This window comes from Oncorhynchus gorbuscha, linkage group LG02 (genome assembly GCF_021184085.1).
Source record: "Oncorhynchus gorbuscha isolate QuinsamMale2020 ecotype Even-year linkage group LG02, OgorEven_v1.0, whole genome shotgun sequence".
Taxonomy (NCBI): domain Eukaryota; kingdom Metazoa; phylum Chordata; class Actinopteri; order Salmoniformes; family Salmonidae; genus Oncorhynchus; species Oncorhynchus gorbuscha.
In genome coordinates this window covers 61,963,746-61,983,085 of record NC_060174.1, presented here as the reverse complement: position 1 = coordinate 61,983,085, position 19,340 = coordinate 61,963,746, and the positions used below count along the sequence as shown (strand labels likewise).

General features: G+C 41.1%; 1 protein-coding gene across 1 annotated transcript; it reads left to right on the top strand.

Moving 5' to 3' along the window:
• The first annotated feature begins 321 nt into the window (after window positions 1-321).
• On the top strand, window positions 322-11,990 carry LOC124006256 (complement factor B-like). The gene is made up of 18 exons (XM_046316155.1): window positions 322-451; window positions 1,087-1,299; window positions 1,402-1,587; window positions 1,775-1,957; window positions 2,108-2,194; window positions 2,379-2,521; window positions 4,616-4,763; window positions 5,018-5,146; window positions 5,306-5,401; window positions 8,181-8,318; window positions 8,445-8,551; window positions 9,018-9,147; window positions 9,334-9,472; window positions 10,135-10,214; window positions 10,391-10,503; window positions 10,870-10,999; window positions 11,316-11,368; window positions 11,605-11,990. Exons 1-18 carry the CDS (start codon window positions 391-393, stop codon window positions 11,785-11,787), a joined length of 2,319 nt encoding a protein of 772 aa, XP_046172111.1. The 5' UTR covers window positions 322-390; the 3' UTR covers window positions 11,788-11,990.
• The last annotated feature ends 7,350 nt before the right edge of the window (window positions 11,991-19,340 follow it).

The window sequence follows — 19,340 nt, the reverse complement described above, 5'->3', positions numbered from 1 at the left end:
ACGGACTGAATTTAGAGATAATGAACAATCCTGAAATCGTTACAGGAATTACTCACACACAGATCCAGAGCCAAGGCTAGCTTTATTTACTTGAGTGCACACTGTCGTGAGAAAAGCAGTCCCGACGATGAGTTTCTTATGAAAATACAAATAATGTTTAATTTAATAGACAATTGTGTTAGTTAGTCGCAGGCTCAATATAAAACATTTTTTTGTGAGTGTATGTCTCTTGTTGAGTGGGTCGCTGATCTTTTATTTGACTTGAGGTTAACCAGTGACAGTGTGCTTCTTTTTTTTTAAAGTCATGCCTTCCCCCTTATCCTTCCTACCATCTGTGTATAAATACACACCCTTTTGCAGATTGTATTACTTTTGGACCTGTGATTCACCATGATTCTTTCTGATTGCTGGAGTTTGTGTGCAGCGCTGCTGATATGTCCTCTTTATATGGGTAAGTGCCCTGACATGGCTCTTACGTTCAAACTGCGGTTGTCTTCAGTTACCTTTTCGAAACGTTTGTTGCACATTTTTCCAAATTGTCCTGTATTCTGGATGATATAACAGGGGGCTGGAAAAAGGAAATACATGTACTCAAAATGAATATATTCAAGAGGGATTTTTTTTAACCACGTGTTGTATTTGATCGAAATTTACCCTCCAATATGTTTTGACTGGGTAATATTCAAAGTGGGATTTTACGTTTGGGGTGATTATATCAAAAATGATTGGATGTCATAATGAACAACATCAATGATTATTGGGGTATTATAATCCAAATACTTACACACACACACACACACACACACACACACACACACACACACACACACACACACACACACACACACACACACACACACACACACACACACACACACACACACACACACACACACACACACACACACACACACACACATCTTCAGCTTTGACCTTGAACCTCATCCATTAGGCTTCTGTATACTATGAAGAATTTTGATTTGACAAAACTCTGACGTTTTCTGGTATTGTAGCCAGTTTCCCAACCTGGGCCCAGTCATTCCTATGTGTAAAATACATGAACATCTTACTGCACTGACCTCACAGGTGTCAGTGTTCTGTGTGAAGTCTTCTGTGAAGAGGAGGATGTGGGCATGGAAGGAGGTCATTACACTCTTACCAAGAAGCTTGAGTATGGGAGTATGCTGATATACCACTGTCCAGAAGGGTACTATCCCTATCCAGCTTTAACTCGCTTGTGTCAGAAAAGTGGAACTTGGTCACCAACTCCCCATAAAAGGCCTGTACAAAAGTGCAGGAGTGAGTAACAATTCTTTGTACTGGTATTTTTAATAAAAACAATATTTGAAATAAGCTAAACCCTACTTAAACACTGCTTCCTCCATATTTTTCCCCCTTTAGTGGTTGAATGCCCAAACCCCTTGGTTTTGGAAAGTGGTTATGTCTTTCCTTTACAAATGCAATATTTTGTCAACAATGAGACCACATATGAGTGCTACACTGGATACACATTACGTGGCTCATCCTCCCGTGTGTGCCAACCCAATGGGAAGTGGAGTGGGGGAACACCCATTTGCAGACATGACTGTGAGTAACAAACTGTATCATCTCTCTTCCTCCTTAGGGCGCCCTTTTTTGTTGGTCGCACTGACCCGTTAGAAATGACGCTCAGCCTCACAGCTTACGCACAGTACGTCCCGCTATGACCTTTCTGCCTCTCTACACACCCTCCCTCTCTGTTTCCCCGCTGACATTCTCCCACATTGTCTTACAGCAGGAGGCGGAGAGCGTTGTGCTGACCCTGGGATTCCGGCCGGTGCTAGGAGGTCTGGGTCAGGTTTTGGCATAGAAGACAAAGTGACATACCACTGTGACGATGGCTTACATTTGCTGGGGTCAAAGGAGCGTGTATGTCTAGAGAATGGCCAATGGACTGGGACTGAGCCTAAATGTTACTGTAAGGACCCATGACGATGCCCTAGACAATGACACCTTTGCAAGCGGCTCAAATATACCTAAAGATTGTCACGTACAGTCCAATTTCATAGACTGCGAGAAAGAGAGATTTAACCCTGTGGTTTGTCTGGTTCTTTTGTTCTGGTTGCAGACAAGCACACGTATGACACTGCACTGGAGGTCACGGAGGCATTCGGCAGTGCAATCAGAGAGAGCCTTCAGTTGGCAGCGCCCATCGGTAGGTCTCTCCGTCACAACCAATATGTGATGTTTATCAAGTCTTTATTCTGTTGTCAATATCACCATAAGTGTGTGACATGTTTGCCAAACCTTTCACGTATTTTCCTTGCGGCACCATTCCTCACACACATCCTCTTCCACCGGGGATTGTCAAACTAAGATATCCTGCTGCTGCCTTTCAGATGACACAGATCAGGAAGGAAAGAAGATCACGATCGATAAAGCTGGAAAGCTAAACATATACATTGCTATGGACATCTCTGACAGCATTGAGGAGGATCAGTTTAACAAAGCAAGAAATGCTGTCAAGAAACTTATCACAAAGGTATGTTCACAGGTACTCACAAGGTACAACTATATATAAATGCATTTGGCTATTTCAGCCATCACTTGTTGCTGACAGGTGTATAACATCGAGCACACAGCCATGCAATCTCCATAGACAATCATTGGCAGTAGAAGGGCCTTACTGAAGAGCTCAATGAATTTCAACGTGGCACTGTCATAGGTATGCCCACCTTTCCAACAAGTCAGTTCGTCAAATTTCTGTCCTGCTAGAGCTGCCCCGTTCAACTGTAAGTGCTGTTATTGTGAAGTGGAAATGTCTAGGAGCAACAACAGCTCAAGTGGTAGGCAATACAAGCTCACAGAACCGGACCGCTGACTGCTGAAGTGCATAGCGTGTAAAAATGTTCTGTCCTCAGTTGCAACGCTCACTATGAGTTAAAAGGGGGGGGGGGGAACCAATACTTTTGTATACTTTTTAGCCAGTGGTTCTGAAAGTAGCTCTCACAAGCCAAAAGTGGTCCCCGAAAAATGCGTAATACGTCACATCTGTGCAGATATGTGCACCGTGTCATTGCTTTCTCTCTTTTTCTCTTTACATTTTTGTAAATCTATTAAAAATCAAATCTGAAATATCACATTTACATAGGTATTCAGACCCTTTACTCAGTACTATGTTGAAGCACAGTTGGCAGTGATTACATCCTTGAGTCTTCTTGGGTATGACACTACAAGCTTGGCACACCTGACGCCACAAACTTGGAGTGGTTCTCCCATTCGTCTCTGCACATCCTCTCAAGCTCTGTCAGGTTGGATGGGGAATGTCGCTGCACAGCCATTTTCAGGTCTCCCCAGAGGTGTTGGATCGGGTTCAAGTCCCGGCTTTGTCTGGGCCACTCCAGGACATTCAGAGACTCCTGCGTTGGCTGTGTGCTTTGGGTTGTTGTCCTGTTGGAAGGTAAACCTTCGCCCCAGTCTGAGGTCCTGAGCACTCTGGAGCAGGTTTTCACTAAGGATCTCTCTATACTTTGCTCTGTTCATCTTTCCCTCAATCCTGACTAGTCTCCCAGTCCCTGCAACTGAAAAACATCCCACAGCATGATGCTGCCACCACCATGCTTCACCATAGGGATGGTGCCAGGTTTCTTCCAGACGTGACACTTGGCATTCAGGCCAAAGGGTTCAATCTTGGTTTCATCAGATCAGAGAATCTTGTTTCTCATGGTCTGAGAGCCTTTAGGTGCCTTTTGTCAAACTCCAAGCAACCTTTAGGTGTCTGTTACTGAGGAGTGGCTTTCGTCTGGCCACTCTACGATAAAGGCCTGATTAGTGGTTGTCCTTCTGGAAGGTTCTCCCATCTCCACAGAGGACCTCATGATGTCACGCCCTGACCATAGAGAGCCCTTGGTTCTATGGTGTTTAGTTCAGAGCGTGACTAGGGGGGTGTTCTAGTCATTTTGTTTCTATGTTTTGGGATTGAGTATGGTTTCCAATTAGAGGCAGCTGATTATCGTTGTCTCTAATTGGGGATCATACTTAAGGGTTCCCTGTTCTCACCTGTTTTGTGGGATATTATTTTGTGTTTTGTGCACGTGCACCACGTATTCACGTTTCGCTGTTAGTTTATTTGATTTATTGTTTTGTTTTGAACAAAACATTCGCTGCACCTTGGTCCGTCTCTCCTCACGAACGTGACACTGGAGCTCTGTCAGAGTGACCATTTGGGTTCTTGTTCAGCTCAGTTTGGCAAGGCGGCCAGCTCTAGGAAGAGTCTTGGCTTATTGTTTGAACTCGAATTGTGCTGGCCCATGTGAGGAAAATGTAGGCAAAATGGCACAGCACAGCTTCCAGAAAAACAGTTATTTTGTGGCGAATTTGAGGTGAAACAGTAATTCTGCTCATAGATGATGTATTTATGAACTACACATTGACACATCCAGCCCAAAGTGGGAGGTTTAAATCATACTCAGTATTCACAAAAGTTCCAGAGCATGTCTTCTTAACCCTTAATGTAGGCACATAACACAAAAATGACTGACACTATGCCTTCAGTTATTGTTCACCACAGTTTTCCACTCACATTCTTTGACACACGTCTAAATGTAATTCTGTCCTGCACCTTGTGCTTTCACAGGTCAGCTCCTTCGCAGTCAGCCCAAATTACGAAATCCTTTTCTTCGCATCTGACGTATTCGAAGTTGTCAACATATTAGATTTTTTGGGAGAAAAAAGAAAAACACTTGAAGAAGTCTTGGCTGACTTGGACAACTTTAATTATGGAGGTGCGCAAAGATTGACCTTGCATGTATTTACATCATCATCATTGCCTGAACTATACACTCAACCATTTATCCATAAACTTGACAAATAGTGTGTGTGTGTGTGTGTGTGTGTGTGTGTGTGTGTGTGTGTGTGTGTGTGTGTGTGTGTGTGTGTGTGTGTGTGTGTGTGTGTGTGTGTGTGTGTGTGTGTGTGTGTGTGTGTGTGTGTGTGTGTGTGTGTGTGTGTGTGTGTGCGTGCGTGTACTTTTTCACAGACAGACAAAATGTTGGGACCAATCTCAACCTTGCTTTTAAAACCATCCTGGAACGCATGGCTATCCAAAAACAACGGAATGAAACTTTATTCAAAGAGGTCCACCACGTCCTCATATTTTTCACAGATGGTACTGTACTGTAGTACTACTTGTCTATGTATAGTATTTGTTTGGAAAGTATTTGACTTGCATTATTGATTGCAGCTTTTTTTGAATCCTTTTTTTTTAAAGCTTCTGTTCAGCGTTTGGTCAGCTCAGTAATAATCTATTGACTGTCTTTTCTTGCAGGTGCTTTCAACATGGGGGGTAGGCCCGATGACACAGTGGCCAAAGTCAGGGAAATGGTCTACATGAATCAAAAGGAAGAAAGGGATCAATATCTTGGTGAGGTCAAAGTCATTTGTGTTGTCATGACATTGGTATTTTATTAGGATCCCCCCATTAGCTGTTCCTAAAGCAGCAGCTACTCTTCCTGGGGGTCCACACAAAGTGTGAAGCATGACATTAATAGAGAACATTAATAGACGAGAACAGCCGAAGGACAGAACCGCATTCAACGACAACTTGACCTTCTAGTCTTAACTATTCATTCCCTGTATACAGGTTGTCTTTCTAACTATAGACTGACCCAGGTCTACATCATGCACACAACAGTTGGCTCGAGAAGGATGATCCATACATCAATGGTTTGTGGCACTGTACAATATTCAAATCCATTCGAGCCGGTTACCATCTCAACTATAAAAATTTCTTTGTTTGGGGACCAACTTATTATTTCGTTTTGTAGAAGAAAAATAAACGTGTGTATGAAGGGGGGGTGGGCCTAATTGATTCCAAAATGTTAAATAGACCTAAGGAGGAATACCATCCCGTTCAGGAAATGTGCCTTTATTCATGCTATCCAATGCCTTTTGGAGTTCATTGAGAGAGATTTGGGCTCCCGGCGAGGTGGCTTCCTTTTTTAGAAAGGACTTAGTCTGGCTTGGTGTAGATTTACAATCAGAAGTGTACAGTTCTTTATAGAAGTGAGAGAATCTTGGAGCAATCTTATAGTAATTCCCCTGTTTCAGATTTAATAGTTGCTTTATCAGTTGATTGATCATTACTGCATAGCTTGTTGGCCGGTAAACGACTGGGACGATTACAATGGAAGAAATGGTCGAGTCTTACTCAATGGATGGCAAATTCTGCTCTGTCTTGACTTTAGAAAGAGTAGTAGCTACCTGGTCTGAAAAGAGGGTTTCTTGAGAACGCTCTAACACGGTTAACAGCATTTCCAAATTCTTTCAAGTAAAAAAAGCCATATTACAACATATGTTGTGTAATTGCTCTAGAACCTCTTCGTTCATATACACCACCGTGTTATACAATAAGACCGTGACAAGAAAAAGACAACTGTCACACAGTGGCGGAATAATTTCAACTGCACGTACGTTTGTTTCATCAACATCTGTCCGGTGAAGTCCACAAAGCAAATATTGCAGCATGGTCAAGCAAGTTCATGTTTTCGACAGTTTACTAAATAAATAACGACTGATTTAGAACCATGGAGTTGCAGCAAGGCAGCACAAAGACGACAGGAGCACTGCCTCCGCTATTCCAGCACCATTCCTTTTTTTTATTTTTTAGATTTAAACATTTGAGGCAGGCTATTTGATCACACCGGTAATAGATACGTTGTTGTATTACTTGTGAGGCACAGGTGAGTGAGCTTACATTTAAATAATTAGCTTTTTATTTGTATTTTTCTGGGTTGATGGTGCCTCCATCTGACAGTCAGTCTCAGTGGAGGGAGAGAGCAGCAGACTGAGGGTCCGCCTCTCAACATCCCTCTTCTCTCCCTTTCCTCCACTGACCAAAAAGCCTCTCAACATCCCTCTTCTCTCCCTTTCCTCCACTGACCAAAAAGCCTCTCAACATCCCTCTTCTCTCCCTTTCCTCCACTGACCAAAAAGCCTCTCAACATCCCTCTTCTCTCCCTTTCCTCCACTGACCAAAAAGCCTCTCAACATCCCTCTTCTCTCCCTTTCCTCCACAACATCAACATCCCTCTTCTCTCCCTTTCCTCCACTGACCAAAAAGCCTCTCAACATCCCACTTCTCTCCCTTTCCTCCACTGACCAAAAAGCCTCTCAACATCCCTCTTCTCTCCCTTTCCTCCACTGACCAAAAAGCCTCTCAACATCCCTCTTCTCTCCCTTTCCTCTACTGACCAAAAAGGGACACCGTCCTCCAGCGGATGCAGAAACTCGAGTGGCACTGCATTATTTCTGCCTCAGTGCAAATTCATGTTGCTCCTATGAACAGAGAAAGTGACATTAACCTCTATACTAAGAAATACCCAAGGCGCTAATAATAGCAACAACGTAAGCTTATAGATACACTATCCTTCTCATTCCTTACTGCTGCAGTGCTTGTTGTAGCGCCGAGTGGAAATAGGAAGAATGAACATTTTATGTATTTATATAAGTGTTGAATAAAAAGTGTTGACAGTGCCTAGTAAGAACTTAAACATGAACTCACTTATTAAAAACAGCATCTCTTTGCTGTATTCGTTGACAGTCTCTCTCTCTAGTCTTGGTTTTAAACATTTTGAGATCTCACATTGTCAACTTTGCTATAGCTTTCTTTTGTGCCTGCTACTTTACTGTACTGCAGGCATTGTAATCTGAGCCATCCGATTGGCCAGCTGTAGGACTATAGTGCATTTGATGGCCAGCAGATTTTGTACCTTCAGACACATGAAATAGTTCAAAATGGCACCTACCCAGAATACAGTGCAGCTGAATCGGGTGCACCTACCACCAACAGCCTGAGATTTTTTTTTTAAACAAATAGGAACACAAGGCTTTATCGTTGTTTGTTTTACTCAAATGTTTGGTGACCAACCAAGAATGCCTTGGAGATCAACCAGTCGATTGCGACGACCGGTTGGTGACCACTGCTTTAGAAAGTTGAGTGAAGTTCAATCTCATTGCTTCTCTCTGTGGGCTGATATTTATTCTGCGTGCATGGCAATCTTAATTCATAGTTATTTTGCAAAAGAAAGCCACACGTTTCAATATGCCAACAGAACCAGAACTCCTAGGTCTATTACCTAAGTATGTGAATGTTCTTGATTCATCTAATGCCTAATGTTTTGGGTACTTTATTTTTTTTTTAGATATCTATGTTTTTGGTGTTGGAAGTGAAATCTTTGATGAAGATATCCAGCCACTTGTGACAAAACGGGATAATGAGGACCACTACTTTAAACTAAAGGATGGTACAGAATTGGAAGAAACCTTTGATAAAATAATTGGTGAGTCCTTCGAATTTGACCAGCAAATATGTCAGTGTGTCTCTACATGGACTTTGTTCCCTCAGAGAGTGCTATATTTGAGTGTCTTTGTGTCAGTGTGTTGAGCCACCTCTCTCCTCTATGTAGATGAGAGCAAGGTTGTGGGTCTATGCGGGCTCCATAGAAACTACGATCATGACACCGCAGACACCATACGTATAAGATACCCCTGGTTGGCAAGGATTGGCATCCCGGTAATTACTCATGCCTCGTTTTTCTAAATGGAAACTATTTGTAATGCTTGATTATTCATCAATGCACCAGTGGCCTTTCTTCATGATCATATTTGATTTGGTGTGCAGTGCACTGTGTTAAGGTATCATTACCAATGCAATACATGACAGCTGTACTAAATTAGTTTGAATTCCAATTAGAAATGAATTGGATAGCTAGCAAGCAGATCTCGCCTTTCATTTTAGGCTGGAATTCAATCATCACTCGTGGTGTGTTTCTGCAATGCAATTTCTCAGGTTGTTTGTGCTTTGGGAGAGTGATAAACAACATTATGGCTGATAAAACCTCCCAGACTGTATCCTGTCCCATCCCAGTGCACACCAAGATTGACATATTGTTGACCTTTTTAAGTAGATATTGATGCAAATGCTTGCATGTTGTCATTGACAGTATTTATGTTCAACCTCTCTCTCCTGATCCCGTCAGCATGAGGATGGAAGCTATGGTAAATGCATGGGGTCTCTGGTCACTCCCCGCTTCATCTTGACTGCTGCTCACTGCTTCAAGTTCACAGACACAGCAGATAAAATCAAGATTACGATTGGCAAAAATACAGGTGCAACCAGCCACTCCTCCAAAAACATTTCCACTTACACCCAAAGTTTTTTTTTTTAACTAGTACAACTTGTTTTTTTTTTCATGTGTTTATCGTCATTGCCAGAATATATGTCAGGATGCCACAACTGGTGCTATTCTAGGAAATAGGTTTGCTAATTTATACTCCGGTCCTGTCCCCTAACAGTTCTAAAAGGATCACGCCTAATATTACACCCCAATTATGATATCAAAGCCAAAGAGAAAGACGGGGTAAAGGAGTTCTATGATTATGACATAGCTCTCATCAAACTGAAGAATGATGTGGATATCTCTATCAACGTAAGGTAAGACACATACGGTCAGGTGCAAGAATGATTGGCACCCTTGATAAAGACGAGCAAAAAAGACTATGAAATAAATCCTACAAATACTGAGCTATATTGCATGCTAAAATACATTGGGAAATTATTTTTTACTAAAACAATTGCTCAGAGAAAGAGATTTTGTTGGAAAATAAGTAATATATGTGTTTGTTTGTTTTTTAATCGATGGGGGTATAAATTATTGGCACCCCTGTTTACAATACTCCAGCACCCTCCTCTTGTGAGGATAACGACACAGGGCCTTTTTATAAAATTTTTAATGAGGTTGGGGGTACATTGGGAGGGATCTTAGACCAACTTGGTTATCTTTTTGAGATTTACTTGTTGAACAAAATCTATTTCTCTGAGCAAATGTATTAGTAGAAAATACTATGATGTTCACACAAATTGCAGACAATATAGCTCAGAATTGGTATCATTTATTTTATAGTATTTTTTTGCTCATCTTTACCAAGGGAGACAATCATTTGACCTCTATGTGTTATGATGCAGAAGGAACAAGAATGAACACAGTGATTACGTTTTTTAAAAATGTATCTTTTTAATCTAAGTAATCCAGCTGTTTGGAGTAACGTGTGAAACACAGTTTCTTTCATGGATTCTTACTTTACTGTCTTCCTCAGACCGATTTGCATACCTTGCACCAAGGAAACAAGTGGTGCTTTAAGATTGTCGGGAGAGGAAATCACTTGCAAGCAACAAGGTGCAATTACAGCACACAGCCTATCCATCGAGATGCACACAGCCTATCCATCGAGATGCACACAGCCTATCCATTGAGATGCACACAGCCTATCCATCGAGATGCACACAGCCTGATACAGAAGGTTCAATTAGGCTCCGTATGTTACCTCGTCTCATGTATTTCTCTCCTTGCAGAAGAGCTCTTGTTAAAAAATCAATTTGAAGAAGTCAGTTTCATGTCACATGATAAGGACAGGGAAAACAATTATGATCAGCGGAGCGATGCCAAACTTAAGCTCCTGGATCAGGTGAGTGCTTGTATGATGTCTGACCACACAGACAGACCCACCAACGTGTCACTTAGAAATCTTCCTGTTTTTGGAAGAAAAGCACATTTTTGGTCCATTAAAATAACACAAAATTACAGTATAAATACAGTATAAACATTGTTAATGTTGTAAATGACTATTGTAGCTGGAAACGGCTGATTTTTCAATGGAATATCTACATAGGCGTACAGAGGCCCATTATCAGCAACCATCACTCCTGTGTTCCAACGGCACGTTGAAATTATTATTATTTTTTCTTTAAAAAACAAGGACATCTCTGTGACCCCAAACTCTTGAACGGCAGTGTATGTGTCCCTCTCTCTCTCATTTTTCTCTCTCGTGCAGAGGGCGAATTGTATTGAATTGGCTACTAAGGTAGATGGCATAACGTCAGATAATCTGAAGGATGTTGTCACTGAAAACTTCCTGTGCTCGGGTGGTCGTCAACCTACTAGAGATCATGTTGCCTGCAAAGGTATGTTTAATACATAATGGAACATTGTGTGATGCACTCACTGTCTAAGTTTGTAAAAAATATTTTTAAAATCAATTGATTGAGAAAATCTCTAGTTTTAAAACAGTAGTGTTGTAATTTTCTAAAAGAAAAGGTTCCCATTACTTCGTCTTACGTTACCACTTGTGTGTGTGTGTGTGTGTGTGTGTGTGTGTGTGTGTGTGTGTGTGTGTGTGTGTGTGTGTGTGTGTGTGTGTGTGTGTGTGTGTGTGTGTGTGTGTGTGTGTGTGTGTGTGTGTGTGTGTGTGTGTGTGTGTGTGTGTGTGTGTGTACACAGGTGACTCCGGTGGTGCTCTGTTTAAGAACTATGATGATTATCGCACAATCCAGGTTAGAGACACTTATTTACAGCAGATACATCGGCACTAGACACCACCTACAGAGGCGAGCAGTAAGAAAGTGGCAACTTTCTGTGCATTTGCCTCGTACTTTTTGCTCTATCCTTTTGTGTACATGGGATTTCACATGTTAATTTATGCAAAATGTATTTGTAAACCTCTGGTGTCTCCTGTAATCTACAGTTGATGTACATGAATTAGTACTGACACCGCTTCCATTCTTCAAAGGTTGGATTGATCAGCTGGGGCTCCAGAAATCTGTGCCCTGATGGTAACAACGACGTCCAACAGGAGTCTGACGATGACTCCAGAGATTTCCACATCAACCTTTTTAAAGTTGTGCCATTTCTGAAGAAGCATCTGGGGGATGACACACAAGATTATGCACCACTTCAGTTTTTAGACAAATAGAGACAGCGATGAAGGTGTGCGTTTTTAACAAAGTTTCATGATCATGGGATTGTGTCGTTCTGGCACTGAACGTGATCACGTGTCCGAAAAAAATAGTTTGCTGAACTGTAGTTATCAATGAAAGTGTGTTGATTTAACTGAATTCGAAGATGAAAGTGTGTTCTTTGCTAGTGCTGATAATAAACTCAAATTCGTTAACTGAATTTGAAGATGAAAGTGTGTTCTTTACTAGGGCTGAGGAACTCAATAACTGAATTTGAAGCATTTCCTTTCTGTAGTCCTTGAATAACGCCAGCTCTGAAAGACCCTTTTCGCTGTATCCCTTCTGTGTTGGCCATAGTGCATACATATGGTATTGTGAGTCGGATCTACAAACACCAAAGCAGCATCAGCATCAGGATCTGGTCCAAGGTCCGGGACCGGGGACGGGACGGGACGGGGGGGACTATACGGATACTCCTGACCTGCAAAATGGTATTTAGTTTAAAAATGTGTTAAAATGAGTGTTAGGATTAAGGTTAGTGTCACGTTTAAGGGCTTGGTTAAGGTTAGGGTCCGCTTTAGATTATGGTTAGTAGTTTTCCAGGTCAGAAGTTTCCTTATAGGACTTCCCAGGTCAGGGGGGGTTGGTATGTTTATTTAAAAGTTTTTGTTTATACAGAGAAATCATTGTGTTTCCTAAAGTAGAGGAGAAGTCATACTCAGACAAGTTTAATTAAAGACATGTCAGACTTCCGTCTCTTGAAGGCAATCTTATATTCTGGGTTATATGATGGGATAAACTCATGATACATTTTTTGTGATATTCTTTGTGAATCCGTGGGTACTGTATATGCCACCATAATTATGTAAATGTCAATGCTGAAAACATTACAGAGGTTGAAAGTAGAATATCTTCAGCCTAGCACAAAGTGGACCTTTGAAGCAGAAGTCTTAGTCACGTTTTCTCCATTGCTCCTGTAGCCAAAACGACTGCTGTAAAAAACAACATTGCAATATTAATTGAGCAATATTGTACTGGTCATGTCTTACGTCGACATAAATACAGTAAGTGAAGCTAGTTAGCTAACTCAAACCTTTAAGCTAACTTTAACATTACCTCAAGCAAGACATCACTCAGCCTGTGCTCATAGACTAGACGTAATATAGTAAAAGTACATCCGGAACCCTCAAATTAGTATGATATTATGTTTGGTATGGTTACATAAGACAGAATGTTACTGAAAAGTGGAATGGAAAGACTAGGAACTAAAGCTAAGCAAAGAGATGCATTCAATCCCCTAAACATGTGCATTTAACATAGAAACATCGCTATTTTTAGGAAATGTTTTTTAGTGGTTTGGGTCGTGCCATCTTGAGTTGTCATAGTAAAGACTGATGCCAATACGTCATTGGCAGGATTAAGCAAATTGTGAGTTTTGGTGAAGGGACTGAAAGTGAATGGTGCCACCTCACCTCTACTGGCCCTGAAATGTTGGGAATTGTAATTTTACTAGGCATGTCAGTTAAGAACAAATTCTTATTTTCAATGGCAGCCTAGGAACAGTGGATTAACTACCTGTTCAGGGGCAGACCGACATATTTGGGATTTGAACTTCCGACCTTTCTGGTTACTAGTTCAATGCTCTAACCACTAGCCTACCCTGCCACCCTTAATGTTGTGGAAAATTCTTACACGGGGACACTCAAAGTCAATCTTAAATTAATCATTGTTTATTGTCAGCGTTTCTGGAAAGGTTCCAACCAACTCAATGCACCATAGTACACACCTGTCAGAAGCTCCCCTGGGACAGTCCCGGCAGTTGTCTTATATACGGTTATACACAGAAGTTGTGTTTGCATGATTTAGCATAATTAATGTATCATTACCGTGTCGTTTCATAACATGTGACAGACCAACACCTCACGGCTTCTCCTTTCTAAGCTGAGACCTTGAAACTGAGATCTTTTGATTGTTCTCAAAACACGGTCGTTTGTTCTCAAAACAACATCTGGGCGTCCTGCCAAATTGCAGCTCCTGATAGGTGTGATTTGTACAGTCAGCCACTTGCAAGAACATAGAAATTGGTTATTAGAACCGCATATGAATAGAACACAGAAATTGGTTTGAAGTATTTAGTCTGTGAAATTAACTTTTGATAACAAGCAAAATAGACAATTAGCCAAAATGAGACAAGGTAGTTAGCTAGCTAGCCTGCTTGATTTAGCTCTTCTCTTGTCTTTATGTTAATGTTTTCTTTGAAAGTTGTACAACATAAAATTGAAGAGCATTTGTCATTGGGCTAAAACGAACTGGCTAGTGATTCGATATGTAGCTAGCCAGCCAGAGAATGCTGCTGTAGGATTGCTCTATTTTACCAGTAAAATGTAGCTAGCTATGATCCCAATAGCTATAATGAGCTAGATAACTAAATAGCTAGGTATCTCATTAGGTGTCTGTTTATCTGTGAAATGTCATATGTTTCCTAAAAATAATAGCTAAGCCTGCTGCTGTTGATAAGTAATGTAGCCTAAGCCTGAAGCCTAACCCTTATGACGATGATAGATAAGTGTTACACAAATCAAAATATATTTGAGATTCTTTAAAGTAGCCACCTTTTGGCCTTGACAGCTTTGCACAATCTTGGCATTCTCTCAACCAGCTTCATGAGGTCATCACCTGGAATGCATTTCAATTAACAGGTGTGCCTTGTTAAAGATACGTTTGTGTAATTTATTTCCTCCTTAATGCGTTTGAGCCAATCAGTTGCGTTGTGACAAGGTAGGGGTGGTATACAGAAGATGGCACTATTTTGTAAAAGACCAAGTACATATTATGGCAAGAACCGCTCAAATAAGCAAAGAGAAACAGTACATCATTTCTTTAAGACATGAAGGTCAGTCAATCCGGAAAATGTCAAGAACTTTGAAAGTTTCTTCAAGTGCAGTCACAAAAACCATCAAGCACTATGATGAAACTAGCTCTCGTGAGGAAGGCCACAGGAAAGGAAGACCCGGAGTTGCCTCTGCTGCAGAGGATAAGTTCATTAGACTTATTAACAGTCTCAGAAATTGCAGCCCAAATAAATGCTTCAAAGAGTTCAAGTAACAGACACATCTCAACATCAACTGTTCAGATGAGACTGCATGAATCAGGCATTCATGGTCATTAGACCGCTGGAAATCTGTCCTTTGGTCTGATGAGTCCAAATTAGAAATGTTTGGTTCCAACCGCTGTGTCTTTGTGAGATGCAGAGTAGGTGAACGGATGATCTCTGCAGGTTTTTGTATTGAAGTCAATGTACCCAGAGAAGGACAGAAGCTAGATGTCCTCCGGCTACACTACGGTGCTACACCATGCTACTGAGGCTACTGTTGACCTTCAATGAAAAACAGTGTTTTAATCAATTATTTGGTTCAAAACGTGACCAAGATCTGACAGGAAAGCCAATGATGCGCGCATAATTTCATTACAGTATAGCCTAGGCAGACGAGCCTAGGCAAATTCGAGAAGGCATAATTGGAAATTAATTCATTTCAACCAACAAGAGGGCTTTGTGTTGGAGCCTATTTCTTCCTATATAAGAGGTAGGAGTACCTGTTTAACAGACAAAATTAGGCTATTGGCTGCTATATCCACAGATTTGTCAGTCAATTCCTCCACCCACCGTGCACTCTTTAAATAGACTACCTTCGTGTTGGTTGGTTGCCTTGTCAGTGAAGGGCTGTTAAGTTAAAACCAAAACTCGAATTGAGAGTATGCCATAGGCCTACCTTTTATTAAAGAAAATGTCAAAAGCATAGGCACTACCCCCTTAGCTTTGTTCTGCGATGCTTTATGCTAGAAACAAGCTATAACATACCCGAGAAAAACGTGCCCCCGAAGTATATGGGGATATAATTGTTTTGTTTCTTCGACAATTCAGAGGCTGAGCTACAACCTTATATAACTGAGGAGACAAAACATTTACTTTGCTTGGGGAAGTAATGTAATTCTGTCACTATCCGTTGAGCTAACGTAGGCTAATGTGATTAGCATGAGGTTGTAAGTAAGAAGAACATTTCCCAGGACACAAGCATATTGGCTATTGGCAGAAAGCTTAAATTCTTGTAAATCTAACTGCACTGTTCAATTTACAGTAGCTATTACAGTGAAATAATACCATGCTATTGTTTGAGGAGAGTGCACAATTTTGACCATGAAAAATGATGAAAAAACAAATGAGGCACATTTGGGCAGTCTTGATACAACATTCTGAACAGTCTAAAACTTTGCACATACAATGATGCCATCTAGTGGCCAAAATATAAATTGCACCTGGGCTGGAATATTACATGTGTTTTTTCTCTTGCATTTCAAAGATGATGGTACAAAAAATACAAAATAAAGTTGTTTTTTTTTAAATGATATTTTTCCAGATCTATTGTGTTATATTCTACAATATTCATTTCACATTTCCATAAACTGCAAAGTGTTTCTTTTGAAATGGTACCAAGAATATGCATACCTTGCTTCAGGGCCAGAGCTACAGGCAGTTAGATTTGGGTTTGTCGTTTTAGGCGGCAAATTGAAAAAAAGGGGCTAATCCTTAAGATGTTCACTTTATGTATAATACAAGATGTTTATACACAGACAGCTTTTAGGGAAATACTTGTGAAGAAGATTAGAAGAGTAGCCAGCAGTTAAAGTGTAAAGTTTCCTGTGTCTGTAGGCCTACTCTGTCTGGGGTGGAAAGGTACGCCTACTCTGTCTGGGGTGGAAAGGTAGGCCTACTCTGTCTGGGGTGGAAAGGTAGGCCTACTCTGTCTGGGGTGGAAAGGTAGGCCTACTCTGTCTGGGGTGGAAAGGTAGGCCTAACTTTTGAAAGTGCCATGCTCAGATTCCTAATGAGGTCTCTGATTTTAATTATTTGCAAACAGTGTCAGTTTCATTGCGAACAAGACAAACTGATTTGGCATTGGAGAAATATGATACGATGAACACATAGGCCCATCTCTCTGTCCATGCTTAGCCTGTAATTCCGGTAATGTGTGTGCTATTAAAGATTCCACTAATATGTAAAATTGTAGCATGGCATGAAAAGTTTATGAAAGGCAAAAAAAAATTCTCGGACCTTCAAACACGATGATAGTCCACGGTGGTCTGTGAAACCACAACCTTCTGGCCCACAGCCGTGTGTAATATCGAAATTGCTGCGTTGCCATGTAATGCTGACAGGATGAAGAACCATTTATAAAACTGCATATATAAGGTTCTGTCTAAAGGGTAGACAGTAGTGTTCTCAGCTATCCACTTTGTTTTCATTATTGTTTTGGTTATAGGGAAGGGTCACTTATTTGGGTTGGGGGTTAGATTATATAGCCATCCATTTGAATTTCAGAGGTCTGATTTCCTCCATTTAACCCTTATTATAAATAGTGTTAACTCCCTAATAAAGTCTGTCAATGTGGTACTGTCAGTCTCGCCATTTGAGATGAAGAGTTATTTCAGGGAGTTATTGTATCATGTTTTAAAACATGAAATCGAGGAAAAAACGGGTTCCCTTTGTAATGGAACGCTTTGAATGGAAAACCATGGTTTTATCGCAACAAATCAGCGCAACCCCTGTCAATTGAAAAGGCAGGAAAACAAACGAAAGCGGTTACATCTCTCATAAAAATGGAATAGAAATGAAATAACAGAATAATTCCATATATTGGAGCATTATAACTTCTAAATCGGGCTACCATAACTTCAAGGACTGTTCAAGGACCAAATAGCCTTGAAGAGGAAATGTCTGATTTTCAAGGTAGCCTATAAAGTACCACTGTATGAGCCAATACCCATTAAATCTAGCGGTTAAACAGGGAAATGGTTCTAATCGTTTTTCCTATAGAGGAGTTTAGAAACACTTCAAAATAAGGGCTGTGTTTCGTGGAGGCGTACGTGATGTTTTGATAACCGTGTAAATCACTCTCTGACAAGGTGACTTTTTTTATCAACACTTGTTTTTTACTCTCGAGCCAAACTGTCAAAATAAAAATTATTTTACCATCTATTTAGATATGTCTTTCTAGACCATAACAGATACCTTATACATTACAAGTTCGAGTTTAAAAAATTGCTGCAGGAACCAGAGTCAACAGGTTTGTCATTCCAGTTAATATTGTCTGCAGGTGTGTTATCTTGCATCTCCCGGTCTCAGGTTGCACAATGTAACCCCAGAGCACAATGGCAAAAAAGTAGAACAAATGGCATGTAACTCAATAGCAGCTCTAGGTAACAAGACATCTACTGTCATTTTGAGCATTGCAAGAGATATACACTGAACAAAAAATATAAACGTAATGTAAAGTGTTGATTCCATGTTTCATGAGCTAAAATAAAAGATCCAAGAAATGTTCCATATGCACAAAAGCTTATTTTGCTCAAATTTTGGCCACTAATGTATTTACATCCCTGTTACTGAGCATTTCTCATTTGTCAAGATAATCGAGCCACCTGACAGGTGTGGCATATCAAGAAGCTGATTAAACAGCATGATCATTACACAGGTGCACCTTGTACTGGGGACAATAAAGGCCACTCTAAAGTGTTCAGTTTTGTCACACAACACAATGCCACAGTTGTCTCTAGTTTTGAGGGAGCGTGCAATTAGCATGCTGAATGCAGAAATGTCAACCAGAGCTGTTGCCAGAGAATTGAATGTTAATTTCTCTACCGTAAGCTGCCTCCTACGTCGTTTTAGAGAATTTGGTACATCCAACCGGCCTCACAACCGCAGACCATGTGTAACCAAGCCAGCCCAGGACCTCCACATCTGGCTTCTTCACCTGCAGGTTCGTCTGAGACCAGCCACCCGGACAGCTGATGAAACTGAGGAGTATTTCTGTCTGTAATAAAGCCCTTTTGTGGGGAAAAACTTGGCTCCCCAGTCCAACCGGCCTCACAACTGCAGACCACGTGTATGGCATTGTGTGGGCGAGCAGTTTGCTGTTATGTGCAGAGTGCCCCATGGTGGCGATTGGGTTATGGTATGGGAATGCATAAGCTACGGACAGTGAACACAATTGCATTTTATCAATGGCAATTTACATGCACAGAGATACCAGACGAATGGTGCCATTCGTCTGCCGCCATCACCCCATGTTTCAGCATGATAATGCACGGCCTCATGTCGCAAGGATCTGTACACGGTTCCTAGAAGCTGAAAATGTCCCAGTTCTTCCATGGCCTGCATACTTGCCAGACATGTCACCCGTTGAGCATGTTTGGGATGCTCTGGATCGACACGTATGACAATGTGTTCCAGTTTCCACCAATATCCAGCAACTTTGCACAACCAGTGAAGAGGAGTGGGACAACATCCCACAGGCCACAATAAACAGCCCGATCAACTCTACACAAAGGAGATATGTTGCGCTGCATGAGGCGAATGGTGGTCACACCAGATACGGACTGGTTTTTTGATCCACGCCTCTACCTTTTTTTTAAGGTATCTGTGACCAACAGATGCATATCTGTATTCCCAGTCATGTCAAACCCATAGATTAGGGCCTAATGAATGTATTTCAATTGACTTGTTTCCTTATAT